The sequence below is a fragment of the Micropterus dolomieu genome, linkage group LG20 (genome assembly GCF_021292245.1).
Source record: "Micropterus dolomieu isolate WLL.071019.BEF.003 ecotype Adirondacks linkage group LG20, ASM2129224v1, whole genome shotgun sequence".
In the NCBI taxonomy this organism is placed as follows: Eukaryota; Metazoa; Chordata; class Actinopteri; order Centrarchiformes; family Centrarchidae; genus Micropterus; species Micropterus dolomieu.
The window spans coordinates 2664366-2683960 of NC_060169.1; the positions used below are offsets into that span (position 1 = coordinate 2664366).

A 19595-nucleotide genomic window follows, 5' to 3' on the forward strand; every position below is an offset into this window, starting at 1 on the left:
GGAATAGGTGTGCACTCCAAATTTAGGTGCGGCTAGTTTAATCGCCTTCATACAAACGAGTGACAGAAACACTCAGTGGTTCTTTTCTAAGAAGTCTGCCACAGATGAAGTGGATGTGTAGGAGACAATTCAGCAGAACAGCAATTTTTAGTGTATTAATAAATATAACATTAAATAGTATAATCTTAGTATAATATATTGACAGGTTACACTTGATTTGGATTATCTGCCTTCTCTGATACTTGCCTACACCACTGTGGTTAACAGATGATAAAGTATCATGAAATGACAACAGTTCATTTTATTGCCAGGAAACATGGGCAACAAATTCCGCTCAATCTGTGTTGGAGACTTAAATCATAGCAGCCTTTGCCTGGTTACTGTGAACATCTTATAGCTTAACAAATATAGCTTTACTGTGGAATAAACTACAAAAACTGAACAAACAGCATCTTTATAAATTTACTACAACCATAAAAACTGCAACAAAAAAGGCTGTAGCCAAAATATTTAGGAGATAAAGGCAATTGTGTAATTGTTAATATTACATAGGCAACTATATTCATTATAATTTCATATGGTTTGCCATTAGTAGGCTATAGGCCTTTCAGTGGATTGTTTTCATTTTTAATCCTTGTGCAGGAAGCTCAGTCTACATATCTTACATGCTGCCACCGACTTTACCAGAGGAGAGAATAGCAAACACTTTAAATACGGCCAGAAGATTTTTATTTGACTTTAGAAAGGTTAAAAATACGGGAGAATCTCGGGGAAAACGGGAGGGTTGACATGAGAGGAGTAGAGAGAGGAGTGGGGTAATGTGAGGCTACATCCACACCGCTACGTTTTTAAAACGAAAACGATCTTCTCCGTCCACAGCAGCGTTTCAGCTGCGTATCAGAGTTGATCTCTGTCGATATTAGAACGACACATCTAGCGGCCGTTCAGGTGGCTACACTGGGCATGCGTGTGCCAGTGTAAACATGAAGAAGACGGCGAAATTAATACAGACCAAGAACCACACCAGGCTTTTAGCTATTTTCTCCTTTTTTTTTTTCTTTTTTTTTTGCATTGACCGACAACAAAGTGGAACTGTGACTGAAAGTAACCCGGGAGTACGAGAGACGGCGGCGGAAAACAGACTGGGAGTTGTCGCAAAGTAAATACAGCGACATGCACAGTAGGTTAAGTGTTATTTACACAATACTTATATTTTAATAAAAATACCAAAACTAAAACTCTGTAAAGCAGCGTGTTTTTGCTTTCGCATGACTGATAAGCCCGACTCACAAAGCCGAATGCGAGTGAGTTTCATCGTTCTATAAAGTCCTCTGTTTTGTCCATCGGGTCCGCAGCGTTTTCAAACAAGCATCTTCTGATTCACCGTTTTAATCTGGACGGGAGGTGGAAACGTAGCAAAAGGTCTCCGTTTTTTACTTTGGTGCTAGCTAGCTTTGAAAAACACTCAGCGTAGTGAAACATTTTGAAAATTTGTCTGGCGAGTATTGCATCATCTGATCGGCTTTTCTTATCGGCCTTTTTAGCGACCATCAAACTAGTTAAAGCCGTTATCGGCCATTATGATCGGTGGCCGATCGATCGGAGCGCCCTTAGTATTCATTATAATTTCAGATAATAGTAAGGCTACTATAGCATTAACTTGTCAATAATAAAAACGTGCATACAGAACAAGTTCAACATTCCCGCTTACTCCAGGCTGTGATTGGTCGGTTCACGAAAAGTGACTTTGACGAGCAACTAACGCACACGGCTGCATAAAAGTTACCCGATCCCGATCTCCCTGCGGAGATTAGCATGCAGGCGAGAACGGGAACAGGTGAGCGTGACGTAGTGCCCAGAGAACCTGATTTGGAGAGAAGAGTGCCGGTACGCCAAAGAGTAAAATGTGAATACCGACGCTCTTCAAGCACAAACGGCTTTTATATTGTGAGAAATAACAGGAAGTTATTAGTCTCTCCCATTAGCGTGAGCGTCGTAGTGGAGCGTGCAGCTGGAAGTCAAAATGTCATATTTATTTAAGTTTATTATCTGCTTACTCAACAGTTGTTTGATAAATGGCTTAAAACACATTTGGAGAATTTGTGAAACGCTATTTATTTTTTTTTATTTTTCCAATTCTGATCATTTTGGCGCTCGCTAAAACCTCTTCGGGGGGCAGCAAAAAATTCTCTATGCAGGAAAAACCCTGTGGTCGAGATGTGAGGAAACGTATGTTGTAGTAGTAGTAGGGGCGTACATTTATAATATTTAGTTATTGGAAATAACAGGACTGGATTACAAACTCTCCTGGGTTTAGAGGCTCACTACAGTATGGTAGCTTTTACTGCACACGACCGAAATGCTTTGGTAATTCAGTCAGAAGCAAAGAAGCTGTAACACAGTGGCTAAATCACGGGAGCATTTGGTGCCAAGCCACTCGTACACACACTTAGCACGCGGGAGCCAATAATTCAGAACAGCAAGAGTCTAAATATGGCTGCAGAGAGAAACCAGCACACAGTCACTTCTCTCCACGCACTCGAGTTTATTCTTCCAAACCTGAACCAGATGGCCTTGGCTGTAATGACGGTGACGTTTCTTTTACATTACGAGGCAATTACAGCGAGAGGAATCTGCTCCCTGTGTGGTCCCGGGACAGTGGTTCACTTCGTGGTACGCCTGGGAGTTGGATCATCTCCATGAAAGGTAGCTTTCAGTCCCACCGGGTGTATTGATGTCGCTTAATAAACAGCAGTTAATTTAAGTTAGTATCAGGATGACGAGAAGCAGCATCAACCGTCCTCCTCCGCCGCCGCCGCCGCTGTGCAGGGAGCACCCAGCTGTCTGAGGAGAGTGGGCGTCTCACTCTCCACCTCAAGTGTAAATGGGTCTCTGGAGGATTACGTGTGTACCTCTGTGCTGGACGTTTTTACTTTAATCTTTTTAAGGTTGGGTTTGTAATCGACTGGCTGACAGCTCAGCGCTCTCAGATGGCACCGAGGGCTCAAGTGTTGGCAGCAAGTGGGAATAATTCTCTTTTCATCACACTCCCATCAGGGGTAAAGCAGTCCCATAACAAGTTTTACTTTGAAACCAGCTTTTGACGGTGCGCTTCAGTTTGCTTATCTGGGTCCATGTTGTTGTTGGTGGGGGTTGTCAGGTTTTTTTGTTGTTGTCTTTTTTTTTTTTTTTTTTATGCACTGGATTGAAAAATGTTTTCAGCTGTGACTCTGTTGATGCACACATTAAAACGGCAGGAGCAGTCATCTCCTTTTCAACTTGCTTTCATCAGGTCCACTTTGAGCTCAGGTGTGTTTGGAGCTTGAATCTGCATCTCTGACTCAAACACTTCAGAGATGAAAACCGTTACTCAGGCCTCCCAAAAATGTTCAGTTGGTGCAGGATTAGTCACCGTCTCACCTCATCTGCACATGAATGTGATTGTCGTTTATTATTTTTTTTTCCCCCTCTGTTTCTCACTGAAGTGGAGCAAGTAAGAAACAGGGAGAACGCTGTGTGGGCAGAGATCCTCCACATCCGTGAGTCATGTGCCTTCTGTTCGACGGGCTTGCATCATCAGCACAGCTGCCTGGATTACAAGACAATATCCTGCTCAAACATGAAATTTACCTAAAATATTAAATAGTTTAACCACAATTATAGTCATATTCTTACATCAGATTTTCATCCTGACATGAGGTTTATTTTTCATCATCCAAATGGAAAGCCTGAGGATGGAGGCTGTCGTGTGTTGCACAAATTGGAAAAACCTTTTTGAGGAAAAAGTTGTTTTTGAGTTATTTAACAAAATAATTAACTGGACTTGGGTCAACATCTACGTTTATTCATTTAGCGGACGCTTTTATCCAAAGCGACTTACAATTGCTATAAATGTCAGAGATCGCACGCCTCTGGAGCGACTAGGGGTTAAGTGTCCTACTCGGGTACACAATGGGGAATTGAACCCGGGTTTCTCGCACCAAAGGCATGTGTCTTATCCACTGCTCCATCACCACCCCAGTAGGCTATAGGGAAGTCACGAGTCGATACCAAAAGTTTTTCTAGGTACAGAAGGTACTGAAGATCCAACACGTGGAAGACGGCGACAATAGCAGCGACTCGCAGAATAGAAAAGAGATGGAAACCGGGGTAAAGTTAGTCTTCAATAGCTCTGTGTCAAAGCCTTGATTTCTCACAGTTGGAGAGCTGATTCAGGCAGATGTTTCACAGTTTGACCACCTGAAAATCACCAAAGATGAATGATTATGCAGTTTACAGTGCCAAGAATTTAATTGTCTGTCCAACGCACCTGTTGCTGTAGGAGGAGTTAGGGACCGTGTCTATTGTTCATTTCAATCATCAATAACTGTTTTGTTTGCATCCATCCATCCATCCATCGTCAACCGCTTATACTCCGTACATCCCAGCTGACATTGGGCGAAAGGTGGGGTACCCCCTGGTCAGGTCGCCAGTCCATCGCAGGGCACTGTTTTGTATTTTCAATATAAAAATCTCTGCCAATGTAAATAGTGACCACCCTCAAACACTTTACACCTGAGAGATTGTGACAGCTGTATGTTGAAGTACATGGCATGTTTTGTGTTGTATTTTACCATGGTATCAAATTCATATAGAGAACCGTGGAATTTTACTGGTATCTCTAAATATCTGGTATCATAACATCCCTACTACTGTATATTTTAAAGTGTAAAAAAAAAAATAAATAAAAATGTGTCGACATCTTGTTGTATAGAAATGCGTAATACACAAACATTTTGATGAGGATTTCTTACTTTTTTTAAAGACTTGTGATCGAGATATGTAGTGAGTGTTTTTAAGGTGGAAAAAATAAACTTAATTGAGGTGCTGTCTCTGAATTGCCTTAAATATATCTTTGGCCCTTCTGCGCTCTAATTTGTTATTTCTACTTATCAGGCTGCATATACACCGTTACTGTACCTAATGTGCTGTTGTGGCTGTTGTTGGATGCAGTGAAAATTCTGGCTTTAGTACAAGTTTCTTTCTGTACTTTCTCAGCAAAACAGCGTTTTATTGGCCTGTTATTTGGCTGATTAACATGTCATTATTATCATTTTAATTCCTAATTTCATTTAATGAAAAAATAAACTTTAGTGGTTGTGGGACTCTGGGACTGAAAGGCCCTGAAAACCTTTTTTAAATTACAAATAAATAACTTATTAAATAAAGACAAGTTTGGATCACTAACTTCAAACAAAGTCAAACTCGAGAGACGGTCTCTGCAGCATAAAGCTGCATATCTAGTTGTTTTCAGAGCCAGACTACTTCAGTTTTCTCACCCAGAATGAGCTGGAAACAACGGCCTGGTCGTCGGCTCTCACAGATCAAGATATGGCGGCCCACAGGGGACAATAGCCGTGCTGAATATTAAACAAAAGCTTTGTCAACAGTGAAAGGCAAACAAAAGAGCTCATAAGCACTGAAGGATTAGTCCACTTTTAGTATTTGTTGCACTATTGTCTGTGTGATGGTATGTCACCAGCTGAACAATAGTAAACTTTACAGCTTGCGGCCAGTTACAGCGTTCTGTCACGGCTTTCTTCATCTCTCTTCATGTGTGTTTACTGCTGGACGATAGTGACAAACTGTTCTTGCAGTTCTGAATCACGTCTTGAAAACAAACAAGAAAAGAAATGAATCATGAACTGTGAATCATGTATAGCACAAAAACACTGGGCATTAACGCCGCAGGATGATGAATCACTCTCATTACTGCAGTGATTTTTCCTTTCTTTGGCATTTCCCATGGCCTAATGGACCGCAAGCGCTGTACGGTACCAGTGCACTAACCTCATCGATCATGATTTCATTTCTGTGGCGGTGGCTGCAGAAACAGCTGGACAAAGGTAGAGTCCGAGGTCAGAGTCATCGCACAAACTCATCTGTGGTTTTGTCTAGAGGGAGAATCTTTTGAATCGTGATGCCTTAAGAAATGTGTGTGTGTTTAAATGTGTTTAATGAGCCCTGCAGACCGCATACTGGATCTCCTCAATGGTGTCACATCTCAGCATGGATTATTTTCAGATATGTAACATGCAGAGAGTGTGCTCCTCTCCTCAGTGCATGCTAGGAAACAACATTTGGTGAAGCTGTATTGTTGTCAGGACAAAAATCTGTGAACTATTGGTCATAAATCGGGATAAATATGTGAGAATTGTGAACCTGGGAGGAAACCGGGAGCTGGTAGGAATGTTTTGCCGGTGTTAATGCTGCATTCACGTGCTCCTCGGATGGTCCCATTTCCCGAGTTGTGAAGTCGTTCTTCCAACTTTGGTGTTTTCATGTGCTTTTAAGTCTGAATGTGGAACCATGGATGCTAAAACAAAGACGTGTTGGATTGTCATTGTCTTCCAAGTGTGCTGAAACGGTTTTCTATTACAAAGTGATTTTTTGTTTTTTGTCCCAGAGTTACTGCACCAGTACATTACCTAAAACCACTAAGATATTGCTTGTACTGCAAATACTGCTAATAAAAAAAACTGTCCTAATGAATTTAGGTCTATTTATATGGACAACAAACTAACAGTACATGCAATACTTGATTTCGCACAATTAATCAAATGTTTCATCAGGAATGGAAACTTTTTGGCTCACCTGCCAACGGGACTGGTAGAGGGGAAAATAAGAAATTGCCTTTTTGCGTCATACATACATTTGTTTCAGTCCTTTTTTATTTGAGATAAGATGATATTATGTCGAATACAAACTTAAAGAAGAGGCCAGAGTGAAGTGTGAAGCAAAATCAGATCATTGCTTTTAAATGAACTTAAGACATAACAGTAAATTGTTTTCTAAACTTACTAGGTGCTTATTAATCATTCAACTTAAATCTCATCTCTGTTCACTCTTAATCATGCTTTATCATTCGACATCAGACTGCTCACTTTCTACAAATCAGCCTCTTTGCACGATTCAGGAAGTCTGGCCTCCTGGTTCTGACAGAAACATTTATTACGTTACAGTCTATAAATCGTATTCCTTGATCTCTGGGGAGGAGAGCTGCACGATAAGAAGATCTGACAGGGTATCCGACACTAGACTGGACCGCCAACTTTATTTATTTTTTTTATGGTCTGCTTCAGCCTCCTTTTCGTCGTGTTTTTTTATTTTTTTTTATTTTGTTGGTTTTGCTACTACACCTGGTAAATGTCGCCGCAATACGGTTGTAATTAGCTAGCTAAATGCTAAAAACACTCAAGGCACAACTTTCATAACAGCCGCTTTCATACTGCCTTATTTTCTGGAGCTCTATGTAAAAGCACACATGGCTGCAAATTGGGTCTCAAACGTTTGATCGGTATGAATGGGCGAATGTGGCGATGAGACGTCAACAACTCGGCAACTGGTGTACCAGAATTTTCTCAGACTTCATGGGGTGTTCACATGAATTTCTCCATCACCACACGAATGCTCAGTTTGGTCATAAACCAAAGTCGGGTTGGGCCGCAATGTTGAGCTGGCATCGTGATTCGTCATTATGTTTGTTGCAGACTAAAATTTACTGATTAACTTTAATGTCGGCAATTCAACTGTTTGATCTGTAATGACATTTAAAATTTTAAAATTCATTCAGTTCAGGTCCAGCCAAGAGACAGACATTGCAATCCCTACAGCCACGCTGCTAGCGTGGCTTAAAAACAAACCATGTACTTTGTTAACCTTTTTTAATATATGGTAGTAGAGTCCAAAAACACTGTTTAACACACCTTCTCTTTTTCTCTTCTCTACAGCTGATGTGAAGCAGTTTGAGGTCAAAGGCTAAAGACTGCCATCCTCCCAGCTACATTTGAACGCAGGAGCCATTAAACAGGTACATAATGGTAGGATGCTTTCTGTTGCTACTCCGTCCTGTCCTTTCACCCTCCTTGCAATTTCGTTTCACTTCATTCAGTCTGACATTGCGATCATGCCACTCAGTTTGTTGTTGAAAGGTGGGTTATTTTGTCCTGTTTTGCCCAAATCAGTTGGTAGTGGGTGAAGTTTCCATCGCACTGACATATTCATTCATAATTTTCAGTCAACAAAGAATATATCGCTGTATCAGTCTCATTTGCGGTTGTCGCCATTTCACTGCTTTTATTTTCATGGATGTAGAAAGTTGGGTAGCTTATCTCTGTAGGAAGGTGACCCCTTTTCGGTTAGCACAACAAAGATGCATCAGATCCATTTAAATCACTGAACACATCTGAGCTGTGGGCAGGGGTTGAGAGGTCTAAGCAGGCTAACAGGATCTGTATACTAAAAGTAACTGGTGTTTTTGTTTTTTCACCACCATGGTACTCATATTTGGATGAGTCCCAAAAAAAGCTTGTTTGTTTATTGACATTCAGAGAGATTTCTTCTGTGGAGGTGGTTGCAAAATCCTCTTGAGCGTGGCCCATTTGAACTCCTTATATAACTGCAACCAAATATACACTCATGCACAGGTTTATTAGGTGCATCTGGGTAAAATGAATGCAGCAAATATTAAAAACACACTTCCCCGGTACAATGCTGAACAGTCGAACAGCACCACAAACTACAACCTCCAGAATGTGAAGTACAGTTGAATCAACAAGTTTCTAAAAGAGTTTAAACAAACATTAATCATAACCTTCATGAAGGGAGGATTTATTGCAGCTAGGTGCACCTAATAATAAACTGACTTCTTTTTTGTTATTGTGGCGTACAGACATTACCTTCCTTGGTCTGGTTTACTGGTTGTTTGACTGATCAAATAGAGGTCAAACTGACGGTGGCTCACTGCAGACAGACACAGTAACACATGTGAATCCCCTCAGACTGCAAGGCCTGATTAAATTAAGTCCAATCAAAGCTAACTCATTTACACATATATGTCTTTGATGTTATATGTTTGATATGATCTTCTTTCCAAGAAGCAGGGCTCCAGACTAGCTTTTTGCACTGGTGAACCTAAACACCACAAAATTTATGTTTCCCAGCCCTTTTAGCGCCATAACAGAATGTTCTAACCTTTTGTCATTTCCCATACACATTGATAGTTATGTAAATGGCTGTAAACAGGAACACCTATGGGTGAATATTTGTCTTTACTCGAATCACAGCACAAACAAATAAATGACAAACTTCATTAATGTAAAACAAAGCTTAAAAACTGCTGTTGTTTAAAAATAATCAACTGTTCTTTGGTCGCTAACAAAACTGGCTTCAAACAAGTGGCTGTAAAATGATGGATTATTTCTTTTGAGCATCACAACCCCCCCACATCATGGCTCGTTTCACTATCAGAATTTTTATCCATTCTGGCAGTAACATTTCAAAAGTCTAGAGGAGCCGTACAATTATTATTAGGGATGTCACGATACTGGAAATTTAGTAGTCAATACTACCAGTAAAACTCCATGATTCTCGAAACCATTTCGATACCACAGTAAAACAAACAGCAATAAATCCCATTCTACATTCTATTAATGAAAACATTTGAACATTACAGAGATTAACACCTGTTAGTTGTGAGAGGATGTCCGGGAGAGATGAGAGATGGTTTGATGTCAATATGTTCATAAAGGCAGTAAGAAATTTTAAATTACAACCTTACACTGTGCATATTTAATAAAAAATAAAAAAAATAAAAATTTCTTTACAATCTCACAGGTGTTAAATGTTTAAGGGTGGTCACGATCGACATTGGCGGTTGTCTGAGATTTTCTTTATTGAAAAACAAAACAGTTATTGTTCACTGAAATTGATTGTATTGCACTTTAAAGCCGGTCCCTAACTGCTCCTACAGTAACAGGTGTGTTGGACGGACGTTCGGTTCTTGATGCTGCAAACTGCATCGTCATCTTTGGTGATTTTTCAGGTGATCAAACAGAAAACGTCCGCACTGAAAATAAGCTCTCCAACTGTGAGGAATCGGGGCTTTGACACGAAGCTATTGAAGGTAACCGCTGTGAAACTATTTTTACTTCGGTTTCCAAACTCTTTTGCTTTCGACGTGTCGAGGCGGAGCTGCTGTAGCTGTACTTGTCGCTATCTTCCACGTTTTTGATCTCCGGTACCTTTTGATACCTACCAAAATGAGTATCGACATGTTTTCAGAATTTTGGCATCAACTTTGTACCAAAGTATCGTTTATGGTGACATCCCTAATTATTATTTTACCCCCATTCAACTTGCGACTCACTGGCAGAACTCAACACTGTGGAACAATAGAAACCCCACCACCAACTGTGCACCTAAATGCCACAGAATTTAGGTGCACCCACTCTGGAGCCCTGAAAAGTGTTAATAGTTATTAATTAATTACTAATTAAGTATGATTAACTGGCTCGATGGGCTGCAGTCTGGAAAGAATCAGTTAAATGATCTTTTCACTGTATGCACTTCGTGGATTAAACCACCACATGTGGTCGTGCCCACATTCTTACACACACACTCACAAAGTGTTATTCTGTGTGACTGTGGCAGATGGTGAGCTTGACTGTTCAATCCTCCGCCCTCATTAAATTCAAAAGATAGTTTCACAGTAACTTTTCTTATTTCCCATCATCATTAACGCTCATGAGATGTTTAAACCAAATATTTCTCATGTAGTTTCCACTGACAAAACACCTTAAATAATAATTAAAAAAAGGGATTATGCTTGTTTGATTGAGGTCTGGATTTTTAAAAACAATAGAAGCACAAAACCTCTCAAAGCAAAAACTGTAGTACAGCAGACATTTCAATGTTCTGACCGTGGCCATTTGGACTTCTCATTATTAAAATGGTATTTAATAATATAATTAAAGTGGTATTATCCTTCAGAGCATCCATCAGTTTGACCAACAGAGCATTTCCCTCAGAGGTTGACGGGGTCTTTCTCTTCCTCATGTCTACTTTTATAACGGCTCCAAAACTAACAGGCCGGAAGAGCAGAACCCGCGGCACTGACTAAAACATGATTCGACATGTTTGCTAACACTGAGTCTAGTAGTATTTTGGGTATGTGTTAAATAATTAAACTCTCTGGATTTTTAAAATCTATTTCAGGTTTCAACGGACAGCGCACATCATTACATCACTTTCACCTCAATTCAACTGTGAGAGAGAGAGAAAAATCATCTCAACTTAAAAAAAGTGTCATCTTTTTAAAACATTTGCATGACTCAGCTTTTTATCAAATGAGCCCTTTTGAAAATTATGAATATTCTAATCAAAGATTTATATTTTGTTCTACTTGTATTTAATTAATAAAAACACAAAATATGAATTCTGGGGATATATATATATATATATATACACACACACACACACACAGTGTCAGCCCCCCCCCCCCCCCCCCCCACATTTTTTCAGCAGCGGAGGTGAAGAAATGTTTTCTGAATATAAAACCCCAACACAACATGTCTCCGCAACATTGCTCTTGTGTCCATGAGAATGTGATGCACCGTAGAATAGCTTAAAACTGCAGTGTTGTCCAAGTTTAATGTTTTGGTGTTGGCCGGGGGGGGTTTGGAGGGCCTCCCCCAAGAAAATGTTATGTTTTCAAATGGAAAAATATGTATTTCACATCATAATGGGCCATTATTTTCACCATATCTCTGAACAAATAGTTGGAAAAGCTAGAGCAGATAATAAATAACCAACACCCAAAGATCAGTCTGCTGGGGAGGAACAACAACCTTTAGATCTGGAGAAACTAATTTGGTTGGTTCTGTTGCTCCACAGTAATTTTACAGTGATGGCACAGCATGTTTTGGGCATCACCCCTAAGCCTTAACGGCAGGAAAACCCTGTTAATATGACCTCAGAATCATTATAGACTGTTCATGTTTGACTTTTGTGTCTTCATTTTACAGCTTCTCACATTTATCTGTAGACATTAATATAAAAATAGGCAACATGAGAAACCTCCTCCCCTTCTGAGGTGCATTTTATTTGCACATTAAAATCCAAAAAGAAACGTCTCCTCATTACCTTTTTTTTAAAAGGACTAGTTTGCATCACTAATTAGCTTTACTGACCTCAGCTCCTCCGGTCACCTCCGTCCTTTCTTTTCCAAATCCTCTTTTTTAGACTGAAAAATGATTGAATCAGTCTGTACAGGACGGAGCTGCAGGCTACGTCAGTTTAGTCTAAGTTTGTACCTGATGTTCACAACATTGGACAAGCAGGCAGTAATAAAATACAGCTTTCAGTTACTTTGCCTCATAGAATCTGGGGTTACAATACGTAACCAACGTTGCATAGCAGCTCTGTAGCTGCTGTAGAAGCTGCTCAGCTGCAGTCTGAAGGGGAGATGTTAGCTAACTTAGCGCTAACCGTCTTCACTTTTCCAGCAGGGGGGAAACCACAGACTTGGTCTTGAGAAGCTGACACACTATAACAGACACAGCACATTTACTGCCAGAATATTTTCGCTCACCGTCACTTTCTGCCGCTCGGAAAATGAAACGCTCGCTACGCACCTCCTGTTTCAGAGTTACGCTGCACTTATAACACCATCTGTCACGTATGTCCTGGTCAGCTCTATAGTACCGTTTACTTATAGTGTTAATACAAATTATAGCCAGTTTTCACAGTTAGCTTTATACATATTTTAATATTTACTGTTTTCATTCCGATTCCTAATCACCTCAGAGTTTTAAGATAGCGAGCTAGTGAAAATGACCTTATTTACCAAACACAGTGCCTCCAAACACAGAGCGAAGTCAACGTACAGCAGGTCAGAGAGGCAGCGGTGGAGATTACTACACTCGTTACTGTAAGTGCAATAAAACCTTTGTGAGTAAGAAGGCAATACTTTAAAATCGCGATCAATATTCAATTAATTGTGCAGCCCTAACGCATACAAGCAGTTTAAATATACCTGGAGACACACTATAAGTCCGGGAATATTTACTTATATTTAAATGACATTAGAACAGATGACTTTACGGTAAGGACGGCGTCCTGCTGCTACTACTACTAGCTATATTTATATAATGTTAGCCTAAACACGGTACCCTTTAGCGTTAAGCCATTCTAAACGTCATATGTTACATAGTTGGCCAGCTGTCTCAAACAAAAACAATGGGAACACAAAGTATACACGACTCTTAGCGTCTTTCTTTTTGATGAGTCGAGGCGGCGCTGTCGCTGCAGCTACACTTGTCTCGTCCTCCATGTGTTTGATCCCCGTTACCCACGATACTTTTGGTACCTAGATAAACGAGTACCGACATGTTTTCCTGAATTTCCCGACGTATCAGTTGTCGTGACATTCCTAGTAGCTTGTAATGTCAAGTAGGACGCACTTCACACATAAATGATAACGCATGTTTATCCTGTTTATGCTGCATATTTGAAGCAGCAGTCGAGATTTGGAACTTAATTCTTCATGTTTCCAACGCTGACTGTTTTAAAATCACTCCCACAGCAGTAACTTCTACATTGCAGCTAACATGGAAAGAAGTGAGACTATATTGACCTTAGCTGGTTGCAGTGCTTCATTTAAGCAGTTGATGACTTGGGAAATTAAACTGAAATTACGTGTGACCCCTACAGAGCATAATTTCTTCTTGCGTCTCCATTTCTATACTTTCACATCTGTTCAGCATTCAGAGCAGGAACCTCCGTCAGTGTGAGCCTTCCAGAGAGGCTTACAACACCTCCACCCTGGGGACGCCCCAATCTCTATGTATTCATCATCCACCTGATTTTATTTAGTATTCATCTCAGGTTTTTCCCAAAATCAAACTGTGTGAAATAAGATAATTTAATGTTGCCTTTGCCTGGCTCTATTTATGGCTATGAGGCATGGTGGCAGTCCCTCAAAGGGAGAAGCTGTCCATGTGACTGGTTTTCATAACAGGTAGAGAGCAGGGGTGGTAATAATTACCTCTTTGAAAACACTCCCTTTGAGGCCTGCTTTGGCCAAGATTTCTCTTCTCCCTTTTCACCATTATCTCTCATCCACCTTCACTCTGTTACTTCAAATTAAAATGAAATGGTCATAATTGGTCATTCAATTTGCTTAAGAAACTTAGACTGAAAGGAGATGTGATTCAGTGCAGTCAGAAGCATTCAAGTTGACTTCGTAAGATTCTTGATTTTGCTGCCACAATTTTAAAAAATACATTTAAAAAGGTATTAATTAATACCATTTGAGTCTTGATAGTACAATCACTGTCTGTCTGATGTGTTATTTTTAAAGCTGCATTAACCAGGGTTCAAAACAAGCTAAGTTTCCCAGCATCTAGCTTGTTAAAGGCATTATTGGCAAAGAGCTGCCGCCCTCTTCAGTATCGAGCAGTCACAGAGCTACGTTAGCATCCATTCTGGTCCAATATTCACTCTCCTTTCAGCTCTGTTTTGATTTCCACCAACTCTTGAGGGGATAAAAAAATTGTCTCTTGGTTCTTAATTGGGATTTGGATACAATAACAAAAACAGAATGTCTCCAGACATGTCCTGCTTTACAAAACAACCCCTGGAACTAGGGATACAAGAGCTTACAAAACTCACAGTTCGGATCATGCAGTTGCTTTGAGTCACGGAACGGCAAAATAAGTTAGGGTTAAATTAATATTAAAATGCGCTATTTTGGCTCTGATGCAGGCGTCTCTCTCGGGCTGCAGTCGCTGCTCTGTAGTCTGTAGAAGTAACGGCCTATCAACACGGACGGGAAAAGAGACCAAAGGGAAGGCAGCAGTCTCAATGGATGCGAAAGCTTTTAAATCAGTCGCTCTGTCCTAAACCAATCACTGCGCTTCAGAGTTAAACACAATATTAATCTGTCTTTATTTCTATTTTTTCGAGATTTACGGAAGTACTTCTTTAAGTAAGTAACGGCGCCATCACATTATGGTAGTTAGACTTTCAGTGTCCCACATTACTTGGGGGGGGTGCACCCAGATATATTTGGCGACTCAAACACAGAATGAAAGATGTTATCTGGTATTACATTAGAAACAGTGGATATTTTACAAACATGGAACAGGTAAACAGTGAACACACCAGTGCAGATCTCATTCAGATCTTTACACCGTTTCAATAGGCTACATCTTTAACAAGCTTCCGCCACATGTGAAAGTGGACTGTTCTGTGACTTTATAAAACGTACTGCTGATGGAGAGAGACAGGAAGAGGCGGGGGCGAGCAGGTGTGTTTTGAGGTAAGAGGCCAGAGGTGTAGGTGAGTGTGGGTAAAGTCCACATTGAGCATTAAAATAACGTAGTGATACTTGCATCGCTGTTCATGTGTTCAGTTATTGAAATATTTGGACACGTGGATGAAACTCATACTATTGTATAGTATTCTGTAGAGAAGCAGCAACCCCACCAGCATTCCTGAGATTTTATAAAAATCAATACCAGTCTTCTCCTACAGAGGCTGTGTTTACGTTGTTCTCTATCGATGGCATTAAATCCTCTGGGCTTCACCCCGTTCACCGCTGCACAGCACTGTTCTGATGGATGAAGGCAATCAGGTGCACTGCTTCTCTGTACGCTGCACTTCCTTCCAGCCTCTCTGGCACTGTGATTTATTGGACTGGAGCATCCTGTCACTGGTGGGTGATCACTACAGAGACAGTTAACACAAACTGGTGGTGTGAAGCCTGGGATCTTGTTTCACTGCTGCAATATGCTGACTGTGCAGTCCTCAACACTGTGGGCTAGGTGTTGTATTATAAATGCTAATAAAGGTGTTGTATACCATGAGTGTCACCGTAGAACTAAGACTAGTGAAATGTTTTGTGTCAGTAAAGTGTGTGTGTGCTAAATGTATTCGGCATGATGCCATATGTAATATCTATCTATCTAATCCTGTTTATTGGGTGTTAAATACACTTAAATACGTCCCCGCTGTACCCAGGCATCTAAAAGGGTTCATTGGTTGTTGTTTATGTTCGTTTCATGTTACTTGTGTTCGATTGGCCTAAATTTGCAAGGGGGTGGGCGTTAAGGGATAGAAGTATGAAGGGAAAGAGGAGAGTGTAGCTGCTTTCATTCAGAGATCCTGCAATAAATGCAGAAAGAATACTGTGAAACAGGGTGCAGGATGAGAGAAGTGTGGCAGAAGTTAGCAGACAGAGGGCAACAGACTTCACGAGAGGATTCACAACTTGAAAATCTGTTTTGATTCTTTTGATCGGAGGACCCTTACAGACTGAAGGAATATAAATAGGAATGAAGGAACGGACACATTCGGACTCAACGAGCACTTCAAAGGTAACGGGAGTCGGCATTTTTCATTTTTCCTTTTTCCTCTTGTGCAATGCTGGTTACACCTGTAAATCTATAAGAATTAGACTTTGGGGCTTGTCGTTTCAATGAACTGAACGATTGAATTGTCAAATCTAACTGTTGTGTAGCACGTCCATACTGACATATTGATCATACGCTTAGATAAGCAGCTAAAGCGGGCGACCCCGCGGGGTTTAAGAGGTTTTATACATCCAAAGAACCAGACGTTTAATGGGGACCTGCGTTTATTTGTCAAAATGTGTTTCCACGCCAGGCAGGCGGCTATTTGGGACTCTACCATTATTAGAATTTTTACGGTGCTGCATTCGCTCATTCATACTGATCAAACGTTTGCAACCTAATTCGCAGCCACGTGTGCTCCGGAAAATAAGGCAGTGTGAAAGCGGCTTGTTTTACGAAAGTTGTGCCTGTAGTGTTTTTAGCATTTAGCTAGCTAACTACCACCGTAATGTGGCGACATTTACCAGTCGTTGTAACCAAACCAACAAAACAAAAAAAAAAAAAAAAACGGGGTGATTGTAGAAAGTGAGCAGTAGGTTTAAAGCTGGTCATACACTGTATGACTAGAAATCTTGTTGTTTTATTCCACCTCACACTGTACGAGTAAATCGTCTTTGACATAAAGCCAAAGCTCACGATGTAGGCGCGCACACTGTACGGTCCGATGGTTAGCCACGAGCTGAGTTCTTCTTCTATTCCTTTTTGGCAGACTAGGCACTGTTGACAGAGACAGTCTACATTAAGGCTCCTCCTGGCCTATGTTTTACAATATAGGCCTGCAGATTTTAGAAAGTGAATTAATTCCAATGCTCTCTTTTTGATTAGGACCTTCACCGATCAGAGTTTTTAAAGATAATCGTTCAACTCCCAGATCGTTTAGACCCATGAATAACTGTCTCCTTTCCTCAGCATATCTCGCACAGTGCATGATGATATGTTTGACCGACTCCTCCACTCCACATTCTTGACACTTGACGTCCCTATGTTTCCCCACCAGAAACAGTCCACTTGCCAGCCTGCAAGGTCCCAATCTTAATCTGGCCAACTTAATTTGATCCATCCGAGGCAAATTCATTATATTCCCGGGGTTAACTGATGGTTTGATGTGATATAACTTCCTCCCTCTGGTGTCTTTACTCCACTCATGCTGCCATTGTTGGGTCAGTCTTTCTTCCTGGCACCTCCACATTTTCCTCACGAGCTGAGTGCTCACACTGTACGTGTATAAAACTGCCCTGAGGACCGTTCTGACTGACGATAGTCAATAAAGATTTATTTGAATGCTCCGAGGGAGGTAGAAGTTTGTTTGCTAGCAATAATGCTAACAGCGCAGAAACGTGCTGCCTTGATCAGCTGTGTGCGGAAACGTCTAAAAAAAAGAGGCGCTGGTGTGCATTGACCAGGGATGGGAAGTTGTGGACAGCATGGCATGTTAATTTTACAGAGAGCACTGGAGGTGCAGCTATGTTTTTACTGTACAAATTGTTGACTTGATAGCGAGCATTGTGTTGCCATGGCACTTTCAGACGCCGTTCAACACTTTACGCAGGCGCCGTGAGGATAAAGTTACTGATTGTAGGGAATCCACTCCTGGTTCTGCTTCAACTGTGCGAGAGCCTGACGACGAAAATGAGTCGTGCGGCTCGAAAGTCGGCTCAGAAACGGGCTGAAATCGCACAGTCTAAGCCCAGCATAAGGCAAGCGACAACCTTCTCCTTTCCTGGGTGAAGCAGAACCAGAAATGCCTAAAACTGTAATTCATCAAGTGGTCACTTGACGCTGGCTCCAAAAGGGAGTCGATCTCCGTTGGCCACCATGTTAAAAAGCCCAACTTTACAGCAGAATAAAACATGTTTACTGCCTGGTACAAAAAATGGTTTTAGCCTGTTTAAATTATAGTAAGCCTTAAAAATCTGCACTATTAGAGGCGTGGCCGCTTTGATTGACAGGTGGCTGCTGTCACAGCTAGCCGAGTCAATGCAGCTATGCTCTGTTGGGGGGGGTTGTGACTCTTGTTTTTTATAATTCCACATTGACTTCAAAGAACAACGGAGCACTTCCCGAGGGATTGTTCTTACCTCTTAAAATGTCTCCCTGTCGAGCCTCATCGCATGTTTAATTTGACTAATCCTTTGAGTCCCATAATTTTCTTTAGAATATATGTTTTGTGTTTTCCCCAGTCTCATTAATCATTAAACGATGCCTCAGACTTCGGTTTGTGAACCTGTACTGAATCAGACCAGAGAAAGCCCGTAACGCCAAAGATGGCGGTTGTCTCACCTCTCCCGCTAGAAAGCCAATCGTCTTTTTTTAATAGCCGAGGCGGGAAACATTTTTCAGCCAATCGTGTGGTTCCACTAACGTAAGGGTTCTACTTCGCACGCGTCACTACTACTACGCATGCGCAGTAGAAGTATTACCGGCCGGCAAAAATGCTTTTTGAACCTTATTTTGGGGCAAAGTCGTCAAACTATTTCAGCGATTTTTATTAGATTTTACTGCTGATTCTATTCATGTAGTTTTTATGTCCTGGTGACCTGTAAAAGTGCAGTTCTGTCTCTCTCTCTCCATTCATTCAGATAGAAGCCTGGTTTTGTTAGTCCGCAGGTGTTGCCAAGATGGCTGCCGAGTGGCATGACGTGCCTAAAAGAACTTTGACCAGGCTGAGAGATGACAGGCTCAGGAAACCTTTGCAGGGGTTTTGAGTTAATAAGCTTCTTGGTTATTCTCAGGTCGACGTTTCTGTATTATAAATTCTTCCTTCTAAAATTCTTTTTTAGATACCTGATTGCCATGAGCTGTAGGCTGTAATCAAGATTAAAACAAAAAAGGCTGGAAATTCTTCACTTTATGCGGTGGATAAGACGCATGCCCTTGGGGTTGGAGACCCGGGTTCGATTCCCACCATGACATCCACCAACGTGTCCCTGAGCAAGACACCTAACCCCTAGTTTCTCCAGAGACGTGTGACATCTGACATATATAACCACTGTAAGTCGTTTTGGATAAATGACTAATTATTTTTAATATTAATTATATTAATATATAATGAATCAAGAATAAATGACAAATGAAATTACGGGGGAAAAATAAACTTTTCTATGATTTTCAAATTTTTTTGAGATGCACCTGAATGCCGTTGTCAAAATGTATCACACTCATTATTCACATTTAGCTTATCCCTTTACCAGCACTGTCAATTCTAGCCAAAGCTACGAGAAACCATTTCGTTACTACCACCTGGCTTTAAAACATGCCGTCTATGATACAGTGACCTAAAGGAAACCCTGCTGTTGAATGCATCTAATACTACGTGACTGTCTACAAGGAGGACCTGCAACTGTGAGATTTCACACTCGGGTT

At 40.9% G+C, this 19595-nt stretch overlaps 1 protein-coding gene across 3 annotated transcripts in view; it reads left to right on the forward strand.

The window, feature by feature from the left end:
• The window catches only part of LOC123959405 (tetraspanin-18-like), a 45833-nt gene that overhangs the window by 6957 nt on the left and 19281 nt on the right, over positions 1-19595 (forward strand). For 2 of the 3 annotated variants that reach the window (XM_046033429.1, XM_046033428.1), the window contains exon 2: positions 7770-7859. In XM_046033429.1, the coding sequence (XP_045889385.1) occupies positions 7857-7859 (3 nt within the window). In that variant the 5' untranslated portion in view covers positions 7770-7856. The remainder of the gene's footprint in view (positions 1-7769; positions 7860-19595) is intronic. The other variant, XM_046033430.1, reaches the window with a different exon arrangement.